The 26838-nt window shown below is 39.3% G+C and overlaps 1 protein-coding gene across 11 annotated transcripts in view; it reads right to left on the bottom strand.

The window, feature by feature from the left end:
* ATRX (ATRX chromatin remodeler) overlaps positions 1–25793 on the bottom strand; it is a 195421-nt gene extending 169628 nt beyond the window's left edge. For 5 of the 11 annotated variants that reach the window (XM_027095641.1, XM_027095640.1, XM_027095639.1 and 2 more), the window contains exons 1-3: positions 25552–25762; positions 18504–18593; positions 4102–4160 (exon numbers count right to left, since the gene is read on the bottom strand). Coding sequence is in view for 9 of the 11 variants with exons in the window: in XM_027095640.1 (XP_026951441.1) it covers positions 4102–4111 (10 nt within the window). In the remaining 2 variants the exon portion in view is untranslated. Of the gene's footprint in view, positions 1–4101; positions 4161–18503; positions 18594–25551 lie in introns of all 11 variants that reach the window. The other 6 variants (XM_027095642.1, XM_027095634.1, XM_027095637.1 and 3 more) reach the window with 5 other exon arrangements.
* Between the last annotated feature and the right edge of the window lie 1045 nt (positions 25794–26838).

A 26838-nucleotide genomic window follows, 5' to 3' on the forward strand; every position in this document is an offset into this window, starting at 1 on the left:
ACAAAAGATCACATACTGTATGATTCCTTTTACAGGAAATGTTCAAAATATGCAAATCCATAGAGATAGAAAATAAAATAGTGGTTGTCAGGATCTGGGGTAGGGATATGGGGGAAAATGAGGAGTAACCACTAATTGGTATAGGCTTTCTTGTTGGAGTGATGAATATTCTGTTGATGGCTGTACAGATTTGTGAGTATACTAAAACCACAAAATTGTACCCTTTAAATGGATAGACTGTGGTATGTGATTTACATCAATAAAGTTGTTAATTTTTAGAAAATGACTTGGACATTAGCTGAGTTGTTCAGAGATCTTTTGACAGCAATTGCACTAGAATTTAGACCTTTCATACAATTTCTACCCTGAACAAGAGTTAGGGGAAAAACTGACTCAAACTAAAAGTTTTAACAAGATCTGAGGATATTACTTGAATATCTTTAGCTTTAAAAGCAGTGAATAGGAAGTAATCGATCTGCTATACTGCTTGAATTTTTTGGTTCAGCACAGATTATAAAACTATGGAATAGAAACAGAAATTAAAATAAATCTGTTATCTATATCTTTTTAAAACTCATCTGTCAAACTAGATAGCTACTTTGGTGCTTTGGAGGCCAAGTAGCAGTGAACACTGATTGACGATATTAAAAATGATGTAGAAAAAGCACAAGTTTCTTCTACCCAGGATCTCACCGTAGGATATCAAGCCTTTCATGAAGCTCTGCTTCTGAAAAATTCCACATTCAGTATTAAAAAAAAGAATCAAGGGCTTCCCTGGTGGCGCAGTGGTTGAGAGTCCGCCTGCCGATGCAGGGGACATGGGTTCGTGTCCCGGTCCGGGAAGATCCCACATGCCGCGGAGTGGCTAGGTCCGTGAGCCATGGCCACTGAGCCTGCGCGTCCGGAGCCTGTACTCCGCAACGGGAGAGGCCACAACAGTGAGAGGCCCGCGTACCGGAGGAAAAAAAAAAAAGAATCAAGTGTCCACACTTCATGTTCACAAGAGCACAAGGTTTTACAATATGGTTTTACAATTTCTGTTATCTACAATAAGACTTTTCCAGCCTTCAACTCTACCTGAATCTTATTATTGTAATATTCTTTCTATTTAACATTAATTGTTTAACAGTAATTTTATAGTGGGACATAGGAAGGATCAATGTACCACACAGTCTGGTATAAAACTTGTGCTGCAAATAAGGGAAGTTAAATGGTATCTACCCTCTAAATTCTTCAGAGATTCCTCTAGGTATCCTCTAAAAGACCTAGACTTTTTAAAGCCACATGCTTCTCTTGACCCTTGGGAAATGTTATTAACATCTTATACTTGAAGAATTTCTGGGAATACAACAAATTTTTGTTCCTTTACAAAAAGAAGAAAAGGGAGGGGAACAAAAAAAATACTGAAACAGGAAATAACACTGGTATCTCTTTTACATCATCTCAAAAAATCATTCAGGCCTCTTAGCCATCTAAGGACATAAAAATTAAGTATATGAGATGACAGGGCATATCCAGCATGGGCACCATAGAATAATCATCTTAGAAGATAAATTTTATTTTTCTGAAAACAGAATCCAAAATTTACCACAACAAACAAGGCACTACTAAAATATAAGACCTTTTCTTTGAGTCCCAAAACAAGAAGATATATTAAAAGTTAGTCTTTCATAAATAAGTATACTGAATACAAAGAGCCACTAAAAATCTCTTGAGTACCATTGAACATTTCTCTAAAAGCAAAAAGGAGGCGATCTCTTTTTTCACAAAAACTTGGATCTAACTTATTTGAGTTAAAAAGCAGAACAGTCGTTCTAAATTTTGTAGAAAACATCCCTTTATAGAAGTAAACAGAATAATCCAAAAGGGGTTGATCAGAAGCGAACTAATTATATAAACAATGCTTAGATATTAAAGTTATATAAAGATTAGCATGAAGAAAGGACTCAACTAAGAAGAAACAAGAGAAAATCAGTAAGTTCTACATTCTGATAGATGAGTAGAAAATAACCAAACAAACCTGTTCAACATCAACTCTAATCCTCCTATCTCAAGACGACTAGCGCTCCTAGTCTGTGTGTACTCATCCTAACATCTGAGTATCTTGTGCTGTATGTGTAACCTAACTCTATGACAGTCTTACCACCCAAAACTACAAATCATTCCTTGTCCCTCTGGTTAAACTTCCTCATTCATTTCTTTCAGTTGATGGATCCAATCCTGGAAATTTTAAACTAATATCAGCTATCAGAATGGTATTATCGTAAATAATAAATGGTAAATATCGTATCTTCTTTAACTATTAAATGATTTTCTTATCATTCCGCAAGACTAAATAAAAGAGATTCAGAAAAGGCTAACATCCTGAGTTTCTAATTTTCCAGTCCGACTTTAACATTTGAAAGTCATATCAATCTCTTTCTTTCAGTGGGCTGATTCCTCAGTGGAAAGATGAGCTATAATCCAGACGTTATAATATAAGCAAATCAGATACTTGTTAATTTAAGAGATATAACTTTGTTGAGATATAACTCTCTAATTGTTCAAGCTTTTTGGAAAATCCTTTAAAGCATCTGTAAAGCATTAAAATTTCAAAACAAAGGCAATTCAGGTCAGCTTCACAAATATCACTTGCCTGAAAAACTTCCATTTAAACTCTTCCCAAACTGACCTAAGAGTTTTAACCGTAAGTCAGTCAGATTTCACTTTTTATTCATGAGGAGTAAGATTCACTTATTCATTTTACAATATTTACCAAATGCTGAATATATTGTGAGTACGTAGTATTGCAATAAAAAATAAATACATAATACCTGACCCTAAGGAACTCACAATCTAATGGTAAAGAAAGGCTGTTAAGTATCCCAGGAATAATCTAGGGAAGAAAGGGGAACCATCCTTATAACTGTGAATTTCCTAATGCTTTTAAATCTCTCATACATGTAATTTTTTTCATCTAATTTTTATACAGTTTCCTTTAGGGTTAAAACTCTTAACCTTATTTCCAACACCTGCTAACCTCCATTTTAAAAAGCAAAGTTTGCTAGAGAATCAGGAATTTCCTGAAGAATACCTTGGGAAAGCAAACACTGAACCACGGATATTCCCTGTATTAAAAGAGAAAGGTGTAATGGTTTTATACAGAATCAAGAGAAAATAAAAATCAGTTGAGGGTGAGAAATATGCATAAATATTTGAAAAACTTAGATTTATTCCATTCGAGGCACATCTATCTAAATTCAATATATTCTATTCACTTTAACACAAAAATTAATAAGTGCAAGTATTATATCACTATCTTTATTTTCTAACAAAAGCATACTAAGTTCCCTCAAAAAAAGAAACCTTTGGAAAGTTTTTATTGGGATGAAGTACATTTTAGCTCAAAGGGAATGAACTTAGTTTTAAATAGGTTAAAAAACAAACTATCCTCAGATGAAGCAGAAATGCAATTTTACTTTGCCCATTGTAAGAAAATCAATTTTCTTCTACAACTTGAATCAGAGTGAATCTATATACCTATATATTGTAATGCAAAGAGTACTGAAATCCAATTTAAATAAGATTCTCATTTCTCTTTTGGTAAAGAGGAAAGGGGAGAAAAACAAAATCTAGGTTTTCTGAGAGAAGACAAAGTCACATAATTCCTATATCTATAGCTAAGCATTCAGTGCTTTAACGAAGCCCATCTACAAGCCATTGAGCTAATCATTTAATTTGTGGACTCCTACTCAATTTTGAGGGAGTTATAAAAAGCAAATCTCTCCAGATAAAAATAAAGCTTACGTCCCTAATCAATAAAAACGGAATCAGATAAAGTCTGCAATGCAATCACTAGCTAAATGGAGTTTTGATAACTGCTGATTAAGGTCTGAGATAGTATTAATGTTTTTACAAGAGCAACAAAACCATCATTCCAAGGGGAAAAGATATATAAACAGATTAGATAATCTTTGAAAATACAGTGTTTGGTTTATCTTTAGAATCTAGTGAACTCAATGCTCCAGGTGATAGAAACCTGAGGGGGAAGGTATGAAAAATCAGAATCAACTTATAAGTAACTTCTCTACTTTTTGATATGTACATCAGAGCTACTCATACCTCTTTTCATGAAATTGATACCTAATCAGTTCTGTCTCCAGCTATTAAGTGCATCCACTCTGAAAAATAGAAAAGGAGGAGATAAAGCAACTCAATTTTGTTAAGCGCTTACACTATGCTATACAGCTCACAAAGATTTTCATTTAGGTATTACTGTCTCCACTGCATAGATAAAAGAACAACACAAAAGTTGGGTAACGTTCCAAAGGTTACAAAGAGAACTGGATTTGAACCCAAATCTAGCCATACATGAGGTAATTCCAAATGAAAGCAAGTTGAGACCGGAGCTCAAACTGTCTGAATTTTATTCCAAAGGACTGGAGAATAATCCATTTTTCCACTATTTCTTTTCCCCAAGAGTAGAACACATCAAATGCAAATGGTCTTCTTACTGAAGTTAAATGACAATCCCTAATTCTTGGAAAACTTCCTGTAATACTGGAAAAACAATGGGTATAGAATAATATAGTTGGGTCCATTTGTATCTTAAGGAAAGCCTGATATTTAATATCTAGAATGGGAACAATTACAGCTCATTTACTCTCCCTTGCCTATAATAATATTCCAGATGTGGAAGTTTTAGCTGATTGTTGCTAAGGACTCCCTCCACATCCTCCTTCCCTAATAAGTCCACTATAGAAAGTGCAATATAAAGAAAAGTGTGAAGTACAAAATAAAATGTCAGGTAAAATCCCACCATGCAGAGATAATCATAGGGGAAAATGTTAGCACGCATTTTCATTGTTTTTAACAAAATCGAATGGTTACTTTACTGCTTTGTAACCTCTTCCCTCTGTTAATACACAGTGAATATTTTCCTGCATCGTTATTTTCCTAAAACAATTTTTAATGGCAGTATAGTATTCCATCATGTAAAGATGCCAGAAGTTTTTTCTCAAGCTAACAGCACTTAACGACAGATATGCTTTTGTTGCAGGAATTGCAGCTGCCTCCTATTAGGATCTGTAGCATGGCTGCTAAATTTTAAAATCAATTTTTATTTATTCAGAACATAAATAGTGCAGAAAAAAAGGGCTATGAGCACTGACTATTACAAAAGATTCACAAAGAGAAATAAGCTGACACACTTAAAGAATTACCAATGCTTGCTTCAGCTGTTAAGTTATAGTTGTCTACAAAACCACATTGGCCAGGGTGAACAACTATAGAATAAGAAAATTCTCAAACTGCCACTGGAAGTGTAAATTAGTAAAACCATTATGGAGATCAATTTGGCAATCATCTTACAATAAAAAATAAAATTTACCTCCTAAAGAAACTCCAGCATATGTGCAAAGGAGACACATTTAAGAATGTTCTAACACTTTTTAATAGCACCAAATTAGAAAAAATTCTAAATACCCACCAATGGTAGACAGATGAATTGTAGTATACACATTCAACTCAAAACTAATAAAATGAAAAGTGAGCATTCCAGATCAGTTTGTTCAACAGAGATATAATGTAAGCCACGAATATAATTTAAAAATTTCTAGAAACATTTTGAAAAAAGAAAAAGCAGGTGAAATTAATTTTAATCTTATTTAACCCAATATATGCAAATCATCATTTCAATATGTAATTAATATAAAATAATTAGTAATAAGATATTTTACATTTTTTTTGTACTAAGTCTTTGAAATCCTCTGAGCAAATACACTTCCAGCACATCTTAATTCACACTGGCCACATTTCAGGTGCTCAACAGCCACAGGTAGTTAATGGCTATTATATTGAACAGTGCAGATCTAAAGTTACCTCAAAATCCCCAGAACAATACTGAACCAAAAAAGGAAGTTGCAAAATCATATGTATTATATGGCATCACTTAAATAAACTTATAAAACTAAAAAACTTCTAAATTATGTCTCTGGGAACTTCCCTGGTGGCACAGTGATTAAGAATCCGCCTGCCAATGCAGGGGACACAGGTTCTAGCCCTGGTCCGAGAAGATCCCACATGCCGCGGAGCAATTAAGCCCGTGCACCACAACTACTGAGCCTGCACTCTAGAGCCCATGGGCCACAACTACTGAGCCCGTGGGCCACAACTACTGAAGCCCGTGTGCCTAGAGCCCATGCTCCACAACAAGAGAAGCCACCGGAATGAGAAGCCTGTGCACCGTAACGAAGAGTAGCCCCCGCTCACCGCAACTAGAGAAAGCCCACGTGCAGCAACAAAGATCCAATGCAGCCAAAAATAAAATAAATAATTTTTTTAAAAATCTGTATTGGGGGCTTCCCTGGTGGCGCAGTGCTTGAGAGTCCGCCTGCCGATGCAGCAGACACGGGTTCATGCCCTGGTCCGGGAAGATCCCACATGCCACGGAGCGGCTGGGCCCGTGAGCCATGGCCACTGAGCCTGCGCGTCTGGAGCCTGTACTCCGCAACGGGAGAGGCCACAACAGTGAGAGGCCCGCGTACCGCAAAGAAAAAAAAAATCTGTATTGGGACTTCCCTGTTGGCACAGTGGTTAAGAATCTGCCTGCCAAGGCAGGGGACACCGGTTCGAGCCCTGGTCCGGGGAGATCCCACATGCCGCGGAGCAACTAAACCCATGTGCCACAACTACTGAGCCTGCGTTCTAGAGCCCGTGGGCCACAACTACTGAGCCCATGTGCCACAACTACTGAAGCTATGTGCCTAGAGCCTGTGCTCTACAAGAGAAGCCACCGCAACGAGAAGCCCACGCACCGTAACGAAGAGTAGCCCCTGCTCGCAGCAAGTAGAGAAAGCCTGCACACAGCAACGAAGACCCAACACAACCAAAAAAAAAATCTATATTGATAGTTCATAAGTGTGCATGTATAATCTATCTCCATATTTGTTGCCAGAAAAATATGTTTATACAATTCACTAAATATCTTCTTGTCTTGTGTTATTAGCTTAGTTTTATTCTAAAAGCACTTAAGGGCAGAACCTAGGTATTTCTGGTTTTATTAGACTCAGTACCAACAGTACCTACTTTAGCAAATAAACACTATTCAGAATTTGTCAGAAAACGTCAAACTTTCCAAAACAATGAAGAAACAATGGAGGACTGAACAAATTCCAGTCTACTGTTTTGAATACAAAGATATAAGTGCTCTAATGCAGGTAAAAAGATGCAAGTTTGAGTAATAAAGCAGCAACATTTGAATAAGACCTACATTTTACCTTATGTATAAATAGTGATCTCTGCGTAACATTCAGAATTTTTTAATTGCAATAACAGTCACCATGTTCACATGGGCCAAATCAGTAATTCCCAGTAGAAACTTCAAGAAATGTTTCATTCTATTTGGCACACTGATTAAATACAGTTCATTTCATCAATATGCCACACCCCATCCCCACCCAAACGCAGAGGCTTCAAATGGAGAAAGGAGGCAAAGAACGTGGCAAGATCAAGAAAGCAGGGGACTTCCCTGGTGGCGCAGTTGTTAATAATCCGTCTGCCAATGCAGGGGACACAGGTTCGAGCCCTGGTCCAGGAAGATCCCACATGCCGCGGAGCAACTAAGCCCGTGCGTCACAACTACTGAGACTGCACTCTAGAGCCCACAAGCCACAACTACTGGGCCCATGCACTGCAACTACTGAAGCCCGCGTGCCTAGAGCCCATGCTCTGCAATAAGAGAAGCCACCGCAATGAGAAGCCTGTGCACCACAACGAAGAGTAGCCACCCCGCAATGAGAAGCCTGTGCACCACAACGAAGAGTAGCCACCCCCCCAAAAAAAGAGTAGCCCCCACTCGCCGCAACTAGAGAAAGCCTGCACGCAGCAATGAAGACCCAACACAACCAAAAAAAATAAATAAGTAAATAAATAGTTGCCTATGTGCAGCAAATTCAAGTTTTGCTTTCTGGAACTTTTTTCCCCAAATATTTTCAATCGAGTTTGGTTAAATCCACGGATGCAGAATCCAGTATATTTGGTATAGTTGAGCAGACTCAAATATCTGTCACGCCCATGCTCAAAACATCCAGGGGCTTCCCATGTTTATAAATAAGGATAAAGTGCAAATGCCTAAGCAAGAGAGACTGCCCTGGTGGTCCAGTGGGTAACACTCCATGCTCCCAATGCAGGGAATCCGGGTTAGATCCCTGGTCAGGGAAGTAGATCCCCCAAGCATGCCGCAACTAAGAGCCCACATGCTGCAACTAAACATGCCGCAATGAACATCCCACGTGCGACAACTGAGACCTGGCACAGCCAAAATAAATAAATACATATTTTTAAAAATCCTAAGCAAGAATTTGAAGGTCTCTGCAAAATAATTCACAGATGACTTTCCAATCTCATCTGACCACAACTCTAAGCTCAAAGAAGGTTCTCTTTCCCCTCTTCACCCACTGAATATTGTTTTACTTCTCTTTAAGAGCAACACATTCAGCTTATAGTTCCTTGTTTAAAACTCAAGAGTACTCCCTACTGGAGTGTAAACGCCTCAAAGGAGGAAACTGGTCTGAGTTCACCTCTTTTTCCCATGTGAGAAATAACAAATTTCCTTGAACAGAGGAATACTAAATGTTTATTAAGATAAAGATAATGCCTGCTCAGGGATTCCTTAAGAGAAAAGAGTGTTGATTTGTTGAGCATTTTTTAAAAGCCCTGAAGTCATTTAGTACAATCAAATATTTTCCCTTCTATCTCTAAATTGAAATATTCAATAAGCTGTGTTGGATGCTCTACAGGCAGCCTTCGAAAGAAATGCATTATTTCATATACTTAACAGTAACAGGTCCAGTCACTGTAATATGAAACATTTACTCTTAGTTCTCTATTTTTAGGAGATACTCAGAAAACACAATGAAAATTCATAAATAGGGTGTTTTGATTTTGAATGTTGGGGGTATCTGAGGAAAGGGGAAAGGCAAGAAAAATAAGAGGTGGGCAAATTCTCTCTAACTCTACAGAAATTAACCAAGCCTAGCTTCAAAATCTCTAAAGTGGGCTGATAATATTAGTATTAAAAGTAAAACCATTTTTAAAATATACTAGGGACTTCCCTGGTGGTCCAGTGGCTAAGAGTCCACCTTCCAATGCAGCAGACAGGGATTCGAGCCCTGGTCGGGGAACTAAGAGCCCACATGCCACGGGGCAACTAAGCCCGAGCGCTCTAGAGCCCACGTGCTGCTACTGAACCCATGTGCCCAGGAGCCCGCACGCCAAAACTAGAGAGGAGCCCGCACGCCACAATGAAGAGCCCATGCACCACAACTAAAGATCCTGCATGCCACAACGAAGATTCCGCATGCCACAACTAAAGACCCGACACAGCCAAATAAATAAATATTTTTACAAAATAATAATAAAATAAAGTATAGTAAAAGCAAAGATGTGCCTCCTGATAAAATGTGCTCAAAAAGGCGTATCACTTCATACTATCCCTAGCAAAATACATAAACACAAGGAAACACCAGACAAACCCAAATTAACTGGCCTGTGTTCTTCAAAAAACGGAAGGCAAAAAAAAGGCACGGTGAACTGCTCCAGATTAAAGAAGATTAAACAGACATGAAAATAAAATGCAATGCATATTCCAGAACTGGATCCTGGACCAGAAAAAATGATATTTTAGTCTTTCGCTATGAAGGACATTATGAATCAATTGGCAAAATGTAAATAAGGTCTGTAGATTAGAAACAGTACTGTATCAAGGTTAATTTCTAAATTTGCTAACTATATTGACGTTATATAAGACAATATTCCCATTTTGGGGAAACTTTTTGTTTTTTTGGCTGTGTTGGGTCTTCGCTGCTGTGCGGGCTTTCTCTAGTTGAGACAAGCAGTGGCTACTCTTTGTTGCGGTGCACAGGCTTCAGTGGTTTCTCTTGTTGCAGAGCACGTGCTCTAGGCGCGTGGGCTTCAGTAGTTGTGGCACACAGGCTTAGTAGTTGCTCCGCGGCACGTGGGAACTTCCCGGACCAGGGCTTGAACCCATGTTCCCTGCACTGTCAGTCAGATTCGTAACCACCACGCCACCAAGGGAGGTCCCTCGGGAAACTTTTAATTTTGAAATATAGTAAAAAGGAGATATTCTTTTTTCTTTTTTTGGCCACACCACACACAGCATGTGGAATCTTATTTCCCAGACCAGGGATCTAACCCCCTCCTGCTGCAGTGGAAGTGCAGAGTCTTAATCACTGGCCTGCCAGGGGAGTCCCAGGAGATGATTATTCTTTATCTCCCTGAAGGTAGGATCACATTCACCTCCTGAGGTTACAGTTATAAAAAACATTCACAAAAAATCATTCAATAAAATAGTACATGAGATGAATGAGACATCGACTAGAAACTTAAGGAAGTATCTTCGATCTGTTGAGAGACTTTTTTTTAACATCTTTATTGGAGTATAATTGCTTTACAATGCTGTGCTAGTTTCTGCATTATAACAAAGTGAATCAGCTATACATATATATATATATATCCCCATATCTCATCCCTCTTGCGTCTCCCTCCCTCCCACCCTCCCTATCCCACCCCTCTAGGAGGTCACAAAGCACCGAGCTGATTTCCCTTTGCTATGCGGCAGCTTCCCACTAGCTATCAATTTTACATTTGGTAGTGTATATATGTCCATGCCACTCTCTCACTTTCTCCCAGCTCTCCCTTCCCCCTCCCCATATACTCAAGTCCATTCTCTACTATGTCTGCATACTATTCCCGTCCCCCACTAGGTTCTTCGTAACAATTTTTTTTTTTTAGGTTCCATATATATGTTACCATACAGTATTTGTTTTTCTCTTTCTGACTTACTTCACTCTGTATGACAGACTCTAGGTCCATCCACCTCACTACAAATAACTCAATTTCGTTTCTTTGTATGGCTGAGTAATATTCCATTGAATATATGTGCCACATCTTCTTTAACCATTCATCTGTCGATGGACACTTAGGTTGCTTCCGTGTCCTGGCTATTGTAAACAGAGCTGCAATGAACATTGTGGTACATGACTCTTCTTGAATTATGCTTTGCTCAGAGTATATGCCCAGTACTGGAATTGCTGGGTCGTTTGGTAGTTCTATTTTTAGTTTTTTAAGGAACCTCCATACTGATCTCCATAGTGGCTTTATCAATTTACATTCCCACCAACAGTGCAAGAGGGTTCCATTTTCTGCACATCCTCTCCAGCATTTATTGTTTGTAGATTTTTCGATGATGGCCATTCTCACTGGTGTAAGGCGATACCTTATTGTAATTTTGATCAGCAATTCTCTAACGATTAGTGATGTTGAGCAGCTTTTCATGTGTTTGTTTGCAATCTGTATTTCTTTGGAGAAATGGCTATTTAGGTCTTTTGCCCATTTTTGGAGCACACTGTTTGTTTTTCAGATATTAAGCTTCATGAGCTGCTTGTAAATTCTGGAGATTAATCCTTTGTCAGTTGCCTCATTTGCAAATATTTTTTCCCATTCTGAGGGTTGTCTTTTCATCTTGTTTATGGTTTCCTTTGCTGTGCAAAAGCTTTTAAGTTTCGTGAAGTCCCATTTGTTTATTTTTGTTTTTATTTCCATTTCTCTAGGAAGTGGGTCAAAAAGGAACTTGCTGTGATTTATGTCATAGAGTGTTCTGCCTATGTTTTCCTCTAAGAGTTTGATAGTGTCTGGCCTTACATTTAGGTCTTTCATCCATTTTGAGTTTATTTTTGTGTATGGAGTTACAGAGTGTTCTAATTTCATTCTTTTACATGTAGCTGTTCAGTTTTCCGAGCACCACTTACTGAAGAGGCTGTCTTTTCTCCACTGTATATTCTTGCCTCCTTTATCAAAGATAAGGTGACCACATGTGTGTGGGTTTATCTCTGGGCTTTCTATCCTGTTCCACTGATCCATATTTCTGTTTTTGTGTCAGTACTCATACTGTCGTGAGTACTGTAGCTCTGTAGTATAGTCTGAAGTCACGGACCCTGATTCCTCCAGCTCCATTTTTCTTTCTCAAGATTGCTTTGGCTATTCAGGGTCTTTTGTGTTTCCATACAAATTGTGAAATTTTTTGTTCTAGTTCTGTGAAAAATGCCAGTGGTAGTTTGATAGGGATTGCATTGAATCTGTAGATTGCTTTGGGTAGTAGAGTCATTTTCACAATGTTGATTCTTCCAATCTAAGAACATGGTATATCTCTCCATCTATTTGTATCATATTTAATTTCTTTCATCAGTGTCTTACAGTTTTCTGCATACAGGTCTTTTGTCTCCTTAGGTAGGTTTATTCCTAGGTATTTTACTCTTTTTGTTCCAATGGTAAATGGGAGTGTTCCCTTAATTTCTCTTTCAGATTTTTCATCATTAGTGTATAGGAATGCAAGAGGTTTGTGTGCATTAATTTTGTATCTTGCTACTTTACCAAATTCATTGATTAGCTCTAGTACTTTTCTAGTAAGCATCATTAGGATTCTATATGTATAGTATCATGTCATCTACAAACAGTTGACAGCTTTATTTCTTCTTTACCGATTTGGATTCCTTTTATTTCCTTTTCTGCTCTGATTGCTGTGGCTAAAACTTCCAAAACTATGTTGAATAATAGTAGTGAGAGTGAACAATCTTGTCTTGTTCCTGATCTTAGTTGAAATGGTTTCAGTTCTTCACCACTGAGGATGGTGTTAACTGTGGGTTAGTCATATATGGGTTTATTACGTTGAGGTAAGTTCCCTCTATGCCTACTTTCTGCAGAGTTTTTATCATAAATGGGTGTTGAATTTTGTTGAAAGCTTTTTCTGCATCTATTGAGATGATCATATGGTTTTTATTCTTCAATTTGTTAATAAGTGTATCACATTGATTGATTTGCATATATTGAAGAATCCTTGCATTCCTGAGAGAAACCTCACTTGATCATGGTGTATGATCCTTTTAATGTGCTGTTCGATTCTGTCTGCTAGTATTCTGTTGAGGATTTTTGTATCTATGTTCATCAGTGTTAGTGGCCTGTAGTTTTCTTTCTTTGTTACATCTTTGTCTGGTTTTGATATCAGGGTGATGGTGGCTCGTAGAATGAGTTTGGGAGTGTTCCTCCCTCTGCTGTATTTTGGAAGAGCTTGAGAAGGATAGGTGTGAGCTCTTCTCTAAATGTTTGCTGGAATTCGCCTGTGAAGCCATCTGGTTGTGGGCTTTTGTTTGCTGGAGGATTTTTAATCAGAATGTCAATTTCAGTGCTTGTGATTGGTCTATTTATATTTTCTATTTCTTGCTGGTTCAGTCTCGGAAGGTTGTGCTTTCCTAAGAATGTGTCCATTTCTTCCAGGTTGTCCATTTTATTAGCATATCACTGCTTGTAGTAATCTCTCATGATCCTTTGTATTTCTGCAGTGTCAGTTGTTACTTCTTTTTCATTTCTAATTCTATTCATCTGAGTCTTCTCCCTTTTTTTCGTGATGAGTCTGGCTAATGGTTTATAAATTTTGTTTCTCGGGCTTCCCTGGTGGCGCAGTGGTTGAGAATCTGCCTGCCAATGCAGGGGACACAGGTTCGAGCCCTGGTCCAGGAAGATCTCACATGCCGTGGAGCAACTACACCCGTGCACCACAGCTACTGAGCCTGCGCTCTAGAGCTCACGAGCCACGACTACTGAGCCCGTGGGCCACAACTACTGAAGCCCGCGCACCTAGAGACCGTGCTCCGCAACAAGCGAAGCCACCGCAATGAGAAGCCTGCGCACCGCAACGAAGAGTAGCCCCCGCTCGCCACAGCTAGAGAAAGCCCATGCGCATCAATGAAGACCCAATGCAGCCAAAAATAAAATTAATTAAATAAATAAATTTATAAATTTTGTTTCTCTTCTCAAAGAATCAGCTTTTAGTTTTACTGATCTTTGCTATTGTTTCCTTCATTTCTTTTTCATTTATATCTGATCTGATCTTTATGATTTCTTTCCTTCTTCTAACTTTGGGGTTTTTTTGTTCTCTTTGTGTAATTGCTTCAGGTGTAAGGTCAGGTTGTTTACTTAATATGTTTCTTGTTTCTTAAGGTAGGACCGTATTGCTATAAACTTCCCTCTTAGGACAGCTTTTGCTGCATCCCATAGGTTTTGGGTCGTCCTGTTTTCATTGTTATTTGTTTCTAGGTATTTTTTGATTTCGTCTGATTTCTTCAGTGAACTCTTGGTTATTAAGCAGTGTGTTGTTTAGCCTACATGTGTTTGTATTTTTTACAGACTTTTTCCTGTTATTGATATCTAGCCTCACCGTGTTGTGGTTGGAAAAGATACTTGACACGATTTCAATTTTCTTAAATTTACCAAAGCTTGATTTGTGACCCAAGATATGATCTATCCTGGAGAATGTTCCATGAGCACTTAAGAAGAAAGTGTATTCTGTTGTTTTTGAATGGAATGTGCTATAAATATCAATTAAGTCCATCTTGTTTAATGTATCATTTAAAGCTTGTGTTTCCTTATTTATTTTCATTTTAGATGATCTGTCCATTGGTGAAAGTGGGGTGTTAAAGTCCCTTACTATGATTCTACTGTCGATTTCCCCTTTTATGGCTGTTAGCATTTGCCTTATGTATTGAGGTGCTCCTATGTTGGGTGCATAAATATTTACAATTGTTATATCTTCTTCTTGGATCAATCCCTTGATCATTATGTAGTGTCCTTCTTTGTCTCTTCTAATAGTCTTTATTTTAAACTCTATTTTGTCTGATATGAGAATTGCTACTCCAGCTTTCTTTTGATTTACATATGCATGGAATATCTTTTTCCATCTTCTCACTTTCAGTTTGTATGTGTCCCTAGCTCTGAAGTGGGTCTCTTTTAGCCAGCATATATAGGGATCTTGTTGTTGTATCCATTAAGCCCGTCTGTCTTTTGGTTGGAGCGTTTAATCCATTTACATTTAAGGTAATTATCGATATGTATGTTCCTATTCCCATTTTCTAAATTGTTTTGTGTTTGTTATTGTAGGTCTTTTCCTTCTCTTGTGTTTCCTGCCTAGGGAAGTTCCTTTGGCATTTGTTGTAAAGCTGGTTTGGTGGTGCTGAATTCTCTTAGCTTTTGCCTGTCTGTAAAGGTTTTAATTTCTCCGTCGAATCTGAATGAGATCCCTGCTAGATAGTATAGTCTTGGTTGCAGGTTTTTCCCTTTCATCACTTTAAATATGTCCTGCCAGTCCCTTCTGGCTTGCAGAGTTTCTGCTGAAAGATCAGATGTTAACCTTTTTGGCATTCCCTTGTATGTTATTTGTTGTTTTTCCCTTGCTGCTTTTAATACTTTTTCTTTGTATTTAATATTTGATAGTTTGATTAATATGTGTCTTGTTGTGTTTCTCCTTGGATTTATCCTGTATGGGACTCCCTGAACTTCCTCTACTTGACTATTTCCTTTCACATATTAGGGAAGTTTTCAACTATAATCTCTTAAAATATTTTCTCAGTCCCTTTCTTTTTCTCTTCTTCTGGGACCCCTGTAATTCGAATGTTGGTGTATTTAATATTGTCCCACAGGTCTCTGAGACTGTCCTCAATTATTTTCATTCTTTTTTCTTTATTCTGCTCTGCATTAATTATTTCCACTATTTTAGCTTCCAGGTCACGTATCCATTCTTCTGCCTCAGTTATTCTGCTATTGATTCCTTCTAGAGAATTTTTAATTTCATTTATTGTGTTGTTCATCATTGTTTGCTCTTTAGTTCTTCAAGGTCCTTGTTAAACGTTTCCTGTATTTTCTCTATTCTATTTCCAAGATTTTCGATCATCTGTACTATCATTACTCTGAAGCTTTTTTCAGGTAGACTGCTTATTTCCTCTTCATTTGTTTGGTGTGGTGGGTTTTTACCTTGCTCCTTCACCTGCTCTGTGTTTTTCTGTCTTCTCATTTTGCTTAATTTACTGTGTTTGGGGTCTCCTTTTCACAGGCTGCAGGTTTGTAGTTCGTGTTGTTTTTGGTGTCTGCCGCCAGTGGCTAAGGTTGATTCAGTGGGTTGTGTAGGCTGCCTGGTGGAGGAGACTGGTGCCTGTGTTCTGGTGGATGAGGCTGGATCTTGCCTTTCTGGTGGTCAGGTCTGCATCTGGTGGTGTGATTTGGGGTGTCTGTGACCTTATTATGATTTTAGTCAGGCTTTCTGCTAGTGGGTGGGGTTGTGTTCCTGTCTTGCTAGTTGTTTGGCATAGGGTGTGCAGTAATGTAGCTTGCTGGTCATTGAGTGGAGCTGGGTCTTGGTGTTCAGATGGAGATCTCTGGGAGATTTTTGCCATTTGATATTATGTGGCACTGGGAGGTCTCTAGTGGACCAATGTCCTGAACTCGGCTCTCCCACCACAGAGGCACAGGCCTGACACCCGACCAGAGCACCAAGATCCTGTCATCCACACGGCTCAGAATAAAAGGGAGAAAAAAAGAAAGAAAGAAAGAAAAATAAAATAAAATAAAGTTATTAAAATTTAAAATAAAAAATTAATAAAAATTTTAAAAAAGAAAAAAAGAGAAAGAGAGCAACCAAACCAAAAATCAAATCCACCAATGATAAGAAGCGCTAAAAACTACACTAAGAAAGAAAAAAAATGGGGGGGGCCGACAGAACCCTAGGACAAATGGTAAAAGCAAAGCTATACAAAGTTACACACAGAAGCATATACATACACACTCACAAAAATAGAAAAAGGAAAAAATATATATATCGTTGCTCCCAATGTCAACCGCCTCAATTTGGGATGATTCGTTGTCTATTCAGGTATTCCACGGATGCAGGGTACATCAAGTTGATTGTGGAGATTTAATCCACTGCTCCTGAGGCTGCTGGAAAGATTTCCCTTTCTCTTCTTTGTTCGCACAGCTCCTGGGGTTCAGCTTTGGATTTGGCCCCGCCTTTGTGTGTAGGTCGCCGGAGGGCATGTGTTTTTCGCTCAGACAGGACGGGGTTAAAGTGGCAGCTGATTAGAGGGCTCTGCCTCACTCAAGCCCGGGGGAGGGAGAGGTACGGAATGCAGGGTGAGCCTGCGGAGGCAGAGGGCAGCGTGATGTTGCAACAGCCTGAGGTGCACCCTGTGTTCTCCCGGGGAAGTTGTCCCTGGATCACAGGACCCTGGCAGTGGCAGGCTATACAGGCTCCCTGGAGGGGAGGTGTGGATAGTGACCTGTGCTGGCACACAGGCTTCTTGGTGGCTGCAGCAGCAGCTTTAGCGTTTCATGCCCGTCTCTGGTGTCTCTCTGATAGCCATGGCTCATGCCCGTCTCTGGAGCTCATTTAGGTGGTTCTCTGAATCCCCTCTTGTCGTGCACCCCGAAACAACTGTCTCTTGCCTCTTCAGCAGTTCTAGACTTTTTCCCAGACTCCCTCCAGACTAGCTGTGGCACACTACCCCCTTCAGGCTGTGTTCACGCCAAGCCCTGCCCTCTCCCTGGGATCCGACGTCCAAAGCCCGAGCCTCAGCTCCCAGCCCCCACCCGCCCCGGAGGGGGAGCAGACAAGCCTCTTGGGCTGGTGAGTCCTGGTCAGCACCAATCCTCTGTGCAGGGATCTCTCCGCTTTGCCCTCTGCACCCCTGTTGCTGCACTCTCCTCCGTGGCTCCGAAGCTTCCCCGCCGCCACCCCCCGTCTCCACCAGTACAGGGGCTTCCTAGTGTGTAGAAACTTTTCCTCCTTCACAGCTCCTTCCCACTGGTGCAGGTCCCATCCCTATTCTTTTGTCTCTATTTTTTCTTTTTTCTTTTGCCCTACCCAGGTATGTGGGGAGTTTCTTGCCTTTTGGGAGGTCTGAGGTCTTCTGCCAGAGTTCAGTAGGTGTTCTGTGGGAGTTTTTCCACATGTAGATGTATTTCTGGTGTATTTGTGGGGAGGAAGGTGATCTCCACCTCTTACACTTCCACCATCTTGAAGGTCTCATGGATAGACATTTTTTAAGTATCATTTATAAAAACACCAAAACATCTTTTTTTGTTGTTGTGGGGGAACAGAGTTACTAGCCAAAATGTAAATTAGTACCGATTTTTTTAAGTATAGTGTAAAGTATAATGTAAGCTCCATGGGGAGCCTTAATTTAATTTGTCTTGTTCACCTAAGCAGTACTTAGAACAGTTCTTGGCAATGGTAATAGTAATTAGTAACAACTAATACTTGAGTAATTATTATGTCACACTTACCTAAGTGTTTTGTGTCCATTAACTCATTTAGTCTTCACACAACCCAAGAAATGTTTGGTGAATGAATCAATACTTTTTGCAGTATGACAATTACAGTCAGTTCTGCAATAATATAACATGAGTTCCTAAAAATCACCAGGTAATGCAAAATTGTGCAATGAACACCATAGGATTCACAGGAAAAACGGGGTTAAAAGCACAACACCGAAAAAACTTCATCAGTGACACATTTTTTAAAAAAAGACAGAAACCTAATAGAAATGGTAGCACAATTTTACACAGTTTACACATATTAAGTGATTAAGAAATACACAAGCACAACAATAAATATGGCACGTTACCTTGAAAAAGACCTGAAGTTTGCTTGTGGAAGTGGGCATCAGAAGGGTTGCAGCTCATGAATTACTGTGAAGTGATGGAAGGAGAGTTATCTGAAATCGGATGGAAAATTGTAACAATAGGTGTGGATGGGTGTGGTTCATAACACAAGGGGTGAACTGAGGTATGTGGTAGATATCTGAGGTATGTGCCTATATATGCGTGTATTTTAATGTAACTCAGTTCAGCTGGATGCAGTTTCCTGCATTCACCCAGGGCAAACTTTCTATAAAGGGCCAGATAGTAAATATTTTAGGCTTTGTGGGCCATTAGGTCTCTGTTGCAACTATTCAACTCTCTGAGACTGTGCTACAAAAGCAGCCACAGGACAAAGTAAACAAATGGGCTTGGGTGTGTTCCAACAAAACTTTATTTACAAAAATAGGGCACTGTTTGGTGGCCATAGTTTGCTGAGCCCTGAACTTGCAGACAAAATCCTAAATAAGCAAATGAAAATTTTGTCTTATGCTCAAATTGTCCCCCGATACATCCATCTTGTTGGAACAAATTCACTTTTCAAAACAAGTTTTATAGCAGAACTAAGTTTAGAATGCTATCAAGTAAACCAAAAAATAACTGATATAATTCAAATAAGCAAAATAAATCCAGTATTACTCAAAAATAAACTATTTTTGATTTTGGATTTTATAAATCAAATGTCACCCAAAAGTCAACTGACAAATGACCAAAATAAAGACAACTAATGGTACATTTTGAACACTCATAGTCATTCAAAATCTGTGCATTAAATTCTACACAATCTTCAAGGAAAATGGGTTATGCTTTTGATAGCATAAAATTATCGGGCTCAGTCACAAGGGCACATGTGGCTTTTACAAGATCATCGAGCAATCAAAGTTAACATATGAACTGCACTGTAAGATAAGTTCTGAAGATCTGATGTACAGCATACAGCATGGTGACTATAGTTAACAATACTGTATTATATCCTTGAAAGTTGCTAGAGAGTAGATCTTAAATGTTCTCTCCACAACAATAACAAAAAAAGGTAATTACTGTGACAGTCATTTCAAAATATATACACATATCAAATCATCACATTGTACACCTTAAACTTACACAATGCTATATGTCAATTATATCTCAATAAAGCTGGAAAAATACTAATTGCACATGGTTATACAATATTTGCCCAGGAACTGAGTTAAAAAGTCTAAGTTGACCTCCTTTCAATTAGAAAACACTAATATATACAACATTTCTTTGCTCAGGCTGCTATAACTCACATCTGAAATCCTCCCCCAGTCTTCTTTGTTAAAAGCAGATGCATCCTCCAAGGGTCACATCCAAATGCTACCTCTCTATAAGCCTTCCCTGGACCCCATCAGAAATGTCTTCCTACTCTAAACTCCCATAGCAAGTCACTTTTTACCCAACACAGCATGTAGCACTTTATATCCTGCTTCAAATTTATTTGTGAACATGTCTTATTTCCTCTGCTGTGTGGAAAATAAGCCTAATCTTTAGCCATACTAATCCCTCTGCTGGACTGCCCTTTATCACAGCCAACCCTTAACTGCTAACTTACCTTCAAGACCCAATACAGATACCATCTCCTCTGCAAAACTTTCCTAAACATCCCCCAAATTAGGCTTTCATTCATTCTGATCCCTAGCACAACCAATATACCTCCATTTTAGCACTGCTTTGTAACTGCTTATTTACTTACAATTTCCCTCCTTAGATTAAGAATGCTTTAAGGAGGCAGGAATTTTGTCTTTTACCCTTTGCATACGCTAGTACAATGCCTGGCACCTAGTTGGTACTCAAGTATTTGATCAACTAATAAAGCATTCCTCCAAAATATGGAGTATAGGCTATATACACATGAACACCACTACCATACCAATAAATTTCTTAAACAAATATTTTATGTAACAGTTCACAAGAAAGCTGGACTACTGATACCAAGAATGGCTACTTCAAGCCAAAACTCAGAGACAAAGTCTCAGAGACAGGATCTGAAAACAGTGGCTAGAGAGCAAAATTCACAGAACCTTTTCCCAGGGCAAAAATCACAATCAGCTAGAATATACGTCTTTTCAGAAGTATCATCTCCAATCATAAAAGAGCAGAAATACACTGCATATAGTAATTTTTCAAAACAGAACATATCCTGAGCCGTAATAATTATTAACGAACTTCCAAGTAAAGTTTTTCCGTTCTAATAAATGTCTGTGTATGTGACAGTATATGAGATTATATTAGCAACAAAACACCTGTATTCTAACCATGTACGCTTCAAGGCAAAAAAGATATGCATACATTGAATAAAGAAACTTTCCCTCATCACTTCTTCTCCCTACCCCCAAAAAGGCAAACAAAGTCAAAAAATGATCGACACTAACATAACCAGGATTATGTTTTTAATAACTTTGTAGACTATCTAGTACAAGTTCATTCTGTAAATGACAAAGCAGAGGCCTAGAAAGATGAATGATTTGTCCACAACAATCAGTTGAGCAACAGAGCTGTAACTAGAACACCCAGGTTTGCCTCGAGTTAAGCATTCATTCCTCTACAACCAGCAGTTCTCAAACTTCTAGTCTCAGGACCTCTTTACACTCCTAAAACACTTAAAAATTAACAAAGACCCCCAAAGAGCTTTTAGTTTACTGTCTTTTAAGAACCGCTGTTATAACCATGTTATCTCCTCCAGAACTGCAGGCTTTATCAGTATCTTTTAAACTTACTCCTATTTTACAGATGAAGAGCTATGGAGATTAATCATCCTGCATGTCAGCTATCAAGCCAATAAGACAAGCATTAGGATACATGTACAGAGAGATCCTACTTAGACACTCCTTTTACTGCCCTGCTATATTCAACATTCCTAAAGGAAGAGCTATACATCATTTTCCAATGGCTTAACCCATTTTAACAGCTTCTGCCAATGTCCAAGAGAACATTCAAGCTCTGGAGGAAAAAGACTTCATGTAAACCCAAGAATTGCCTGTATTCTGTCGCCCAATCCGTAAATTTATTCAGATTTCAAAAGTGAAATAGGCACATAAATACACACAATTTCTTACAGAAAAAAATATTTCACACACCTAAATCTATATACAAATACCTTTAAGTACTACATTTATCTTATCCCTAGAAATACAATATAAAAGTGAAGGCTCATGGTCAACTGTACCAAGGGTTGCCAATAATGAGAACTGGCCTGATCACAATTAAAATCACAAATGTCTTTCTTTTCATCCCCACCAATAACATAAGGAAACAGCTGGCATTTGAATATTTTCAAAACCCTTTGTAAAATTTGCATGTACTCCGCTGCCACAGGCCTGGCTTAATAATTTCCACACAGTGGGAATGCACATATTTCACAGATAACATTTTTCAAAAATAGATTAGTATGCAACTGATTGTGAACTACCACAATAACAGACATTTTCTAAGACATTTTCCAAACATCTCTCAAGTAGGACCACTTCTACCTTTAAAAATTTAAGACCAATAACTGGTTATATTGCTTTCAGCTTTTCAAGTAATCAATTGCCATAAGGATTAGAATGACAAGTTCCATCAAATCTGCAAGATCTTTATATAAAAATAAATGAGGGCTTCCCTGGTGGAGCAGTGGTTGAGAGTCCGCCTGCCGATGCAGGGGACACGGGTTCGTGCCCGGGTCCGGGAAGGTCCCACATGCCACGGAGCGGCTGGGCCCGTGAGCCATGGCCGCTGAGCCTGAGCGTCCAGAGGCTGTGCTCCGCAACGGGAGAGGCCACAACAGTGAGAGGCCCGCGTACCGCAAAAAAATAATAATAAATAAATAAATAAATGAAAGTTTACCTGTCAATCAGAGGCTGATCTTTCAGGCCAAAAAACTGAAGAAATAATCTTATTTAAAACAAAATAAATAACAAAAAACTCTTTAAAAACAATAACAGGGCTTCCCTGGTGGCGCAGTGGTTGAGAGTCCGCCTGCCGATGCAGGGGACACGGGTTCGTGCCCCAGTCCGGGAAGATCCCACATGCCGCGGAGCGGCTGGGCCCGTGAGCCATGGCTGCTGAGCCAGCGCGTCCAGAGCCTGTGCTCCGCGACGGGAGAGGCCACAACAGTGAGAGGCCCGCGTACCGCAAAAAAAATAAAAAATAAAAAAAAAATAACAAAACCTTTGAAAACTGAGCCACTGATTTTTCAGTGTATATTTGTCCCTCGGTATCTGAGGGGAGTTGGTTCCAGGACCCACCACAGATACCAAAATCTGAAGATGCTCAAGTCCCATAGTCAGCCCTCCATATCAGCAGTTCCGCATCCTCGGATTCAATCAACCACAGATTGAAATCCTTGGTACTGAGTGGAGGAACACAGAGCCAACTGTATGATTTAGCCAAATCATCAATTTATTTTCCTCCCTCTTGCCTTTTGGCTATTTTTTTACCACAGAATCCTAGGAATGTTCTTTTTTTATAAATGTAAGTAAAAATTAGAAACTAATCTTTGCTCCTATTTTTAAGTGCTGAACAGAAGATCTGATAAAGAAAAAATCTGGAACAATTGTGTAAAATAAAATTAATGACAATTCATAGAATTGTTCATATTATTTCTGCCTCACATTAGAAGAGAATCAAGAGTGATTTGGTATTGTGGGTTCAACTCACTCAAGCATTACCTGTCAGATTATCCTTTAACTACAATTATGGCTTGAGATGAATGACACTTCAGACTGAGACAGTTCTTCTGAACACCCACTTGGAGCACTTTCATAGTAAATAATCAGCATCACACTTTTTTAAATTAATTCTTCACATTTATACATGTGTTCTTTGCAAGGGGGTTTTCACGTAGCTTAAGATTCTCCTGGAATTAAATGCTTCAGTTATCTTACTATCTCATATGAACATAAAAGACAAAATATTATAAACACCTACAAACTCAAAAGACCTACAACAAATGACAATAGTAGCTAACATGAACTTCTTCCATTGTAATACTTAGGCTAAATTAAAATGGTCATAATCACATTATATCTGGCAGCTCAAGGAGGTATTAATGCCTGTGGTTAAGAACATAAGCTCTGGAGTCAAGACTGGGTTCAATTCCAGCTCCACCAATTACAAACTATATAACTTTGATCAAGTTCTTTGATCTCTCTATGCCTCAGTTTCCTCCTTATCTGTAAAAAGGGGAACACCAAGTACCTACCCATAGAGTTGTTCTGAGAATTAATCACGATTACACAGGTAAAAGTCAACAGTAAGCACTCAATTTTAGTTATGATTATTACTTTTACCACTAAGATCAACAAAAATTCAAGGCTCATAAGGAAAACTGACCCTGGCATAAAATGAATAATTCTATTCAGAAAGTCTATACATAATTAATTTGCTCACCCTAAAGAAAGGGAGAAAATCCAAGTTCAAGCTACAGTTTTAGAGGCAGACTTTGTGAGATTTAGTAAAATCTAGAGGTCATATTTAACTGTAAGGTACACCCTTCATGTACAGGAACATGGGTACCTGATAATAACTAACCAACAAGTTGTACTGGGTACCTCTTATGTGCCCAATACCCCTTACGTAAAGGCTTATTGCACTTTGACCAATTAACACAAATTCAAAAACCAAGGCCACAATCCTTACACAACTAGGGATCTATAATCTAAGAACTAAAGTGCATTTTTTTTCCTCAAAGGAAGGAAAACATCTTCCATCTACTGCTTGTTAATGCAGAAAAATAGGCACAATAAATATCATAGGTTCATTCCCAAATTCTATACACTAGGTAAAGTGCTCTAAAAACATATATACCTATATACTATTAAGATGATGTGTACATATATACACACACACACACACACACACACACACATATACACACCATCCTAATAGTTACTCAAAAGCATATTTTGCCAACTACGAATGCAATTGTGATCTATGATCCCTGTAATTTTACTTTGCCACTAGGCACCAAGGATCCATCTCAGAGCAGAAAAATTACTTAATTCACAAGGGATGAAAAGTCAAATGTCAAACTGTCTGAAAAGCAAGCCAGCCACCTGTGTAAAAGTGGTATACATTTCTTATTAACAACCCATTATTTTTAGACACTATCAAGAGGCAAATCAGAAGCACAAGAGAAAAGCAGCCTCAACCTAATATAAACGTGCTTGATTGGTAAGAGGTGGCCTGCCAGGCACTACTTCCTTGCAATAGATCTTACTTCCCATCAACCCATGTTAACGTGCTCCCCACCCCTCTTGGAATATATAAATAAATAAACAAAAATAAGGTCTAATTACTTTTGCTCAAAATTTGCCCATAAATTGGAGAAACATCTAAGGACTGCCTTACCACCCATTTAAAGCTGGACTACACAAAAAGTAGTATACTGGGGTCCTCTGGAAGCAAAACCCTGCGTTAGTATCCCTTTGCCTAGAGGTAAATCCAAGGATACCCCTCAGGGTCTGGGATAGATAAGGAATACTGGCAAGACCCACCCGTTCACCCCACAAAATGGGCTTGTCCCCAGGGGCTGCAGAAAAAAAAATAAAATTCCGCAAGGACGGGGTACTTCCCGTCTTCAGCAGTCCAAACGCCACTAAGTCGTCCCAGGATCTCACATCCTCCCGACCGCCCCTCCCCCTCTTCCCACCCCTCACCCCCACCCCTTCTTCCCCTAGCAGTCTCTAGGCCCAAAGATTAGGAAGAAAGACCGGGATACCAAAAACCGCCTCCCACTTCAGGGTCTCAATTCCACAAGCACCAAAGAATAAACAGAGGAGACCAACTAAGCTCCGCGGTTCGGGGAGGCTGGAGAAAGCGCCCGACACGCCAGGCCGCGCCCCCCACCCCCACCCCGGGTTGGAGCCTACCGCCGAAACCCCGAAACCCTCCTCACCTAAGGAGAAAACGATGCCTCTTTCCGCTCAGCAAAACACAGGCCTAACCCACCAAGCCAAAGCTTTCCCAAACACCCGGCTCAGAAGGCGCGTAGGCCGAAACCTCTGGGATCCGTGAGACGGGGTTGTGTTTTACCTCATGGGCTCAGCAGTCATGTTTTCGCTTCAACGCCTTGTCGGCTTCAGCGACCGTAGGGCGCCACTCTGCGCTCCCCGGTGCCCAGTTACGATAGAAATGCACTGGACTCTTAGTCGTCACTACAGCTGGCGCTGGATCCTCCCCACAGCTCAAAGGCCGCCACCGCTGCCACCTCCGCAGGAGCCGCGGAAACAAAGCGACGCCGCCGCCGCCGCCATTTTGTTGGGCCGAGGCTCAGGCAGCAGAATTGGCGCGTCCTCCCTCTTCCTCCTTCCATCATCCATTGGCTGCCTTCTCGGCAGCGCAGATGCCTATTGGGTACAGAAATTCACCTTCTTTGGGGGCCTGTTGCTAAGGCGGTCTACGTCATTTGATCCCCTCCACCTTTTCATAGGGGGTCCAATTCAGTCCCATTGACCTGAAAGTACTAGTGACGTATTTTGACTTTATTCTGAAAATGCTTTTTAATCCGTCCTCTTTTCTTTGACATACTGACAAAACAAGAACAGCAATTTACATTTATTGAGAGTTTACTATATACCCAGCACTATACTAATCCTTTATCCAGATTGTCTCATGTAATCCTTATACCCTTTGAGTCAGACAGCCGCTTGTTACCTACATTTTCTAGACGAGGAAACCAAAACACAAAGTCACACAGTAGTGGAGCCAAGATTCCGATCAGACACCACACTCTTAACCACTAATCTACGTGGCCATCCTATACATTTTCTTTCCTATATTCCAGGTTATCATCAAGTTCTTTACTTTCCTAGATGATTTATATATAATATTAATCATTCCAGCATGCTTACATATATATATATATATATTATAAATATAAAACATAAGACCAACTTGAGATCTGCACACAATTTTTTCAATATTGAATAAATTGCCGCTTGGAACACACACGTGGACCATTTCCCCAGTCTGATGTGATGTTTGGCTCACAAACTAACCAATCTAGGTCTATTTCCACCTCATTACAGAGGTTTGGCTGTATCATCTCTAAAAGGCTTTCCAGGGAATTCCCTGGCCATCCAGTGGTTAGGGCTCTGCGCTTTCGCTGCTGAGGGCCAGGGTTCAATCCCTGGTCGAGGAACTAAGGTCCCACAAGCTGTGCAGCGTGGCCAGAGTAAATAAATAAAAATAGAATAAAAGCCTGTCCAGTTTTCACGTTCTATAATTTAATTGTCTATTGGTAATCTCTGCAAGTCACAAATCACTTCTCTAAAATCAAATAGTTTCAAGTTTTATTTTTAAATTTATTCTGCCATAAAT

This window comes from Aethalodelphis obliquidens, unplaced genomic scaffold (assembly GCF_003676395.1).
Source record: "Aethalodelphis obliquidens isolate GAN/ISIS:26980383/991018 unplaced genomic scaffold, ASM367639v1 scaffold92, whole genome shotgun sequence".
Lineage (NCBI taxonomy): Eukaryota > Metazoa > Chordata > Mammalia > Artiodactyla > Delphinidae > Aethalodelphis > Aethalodelphis obliquidens.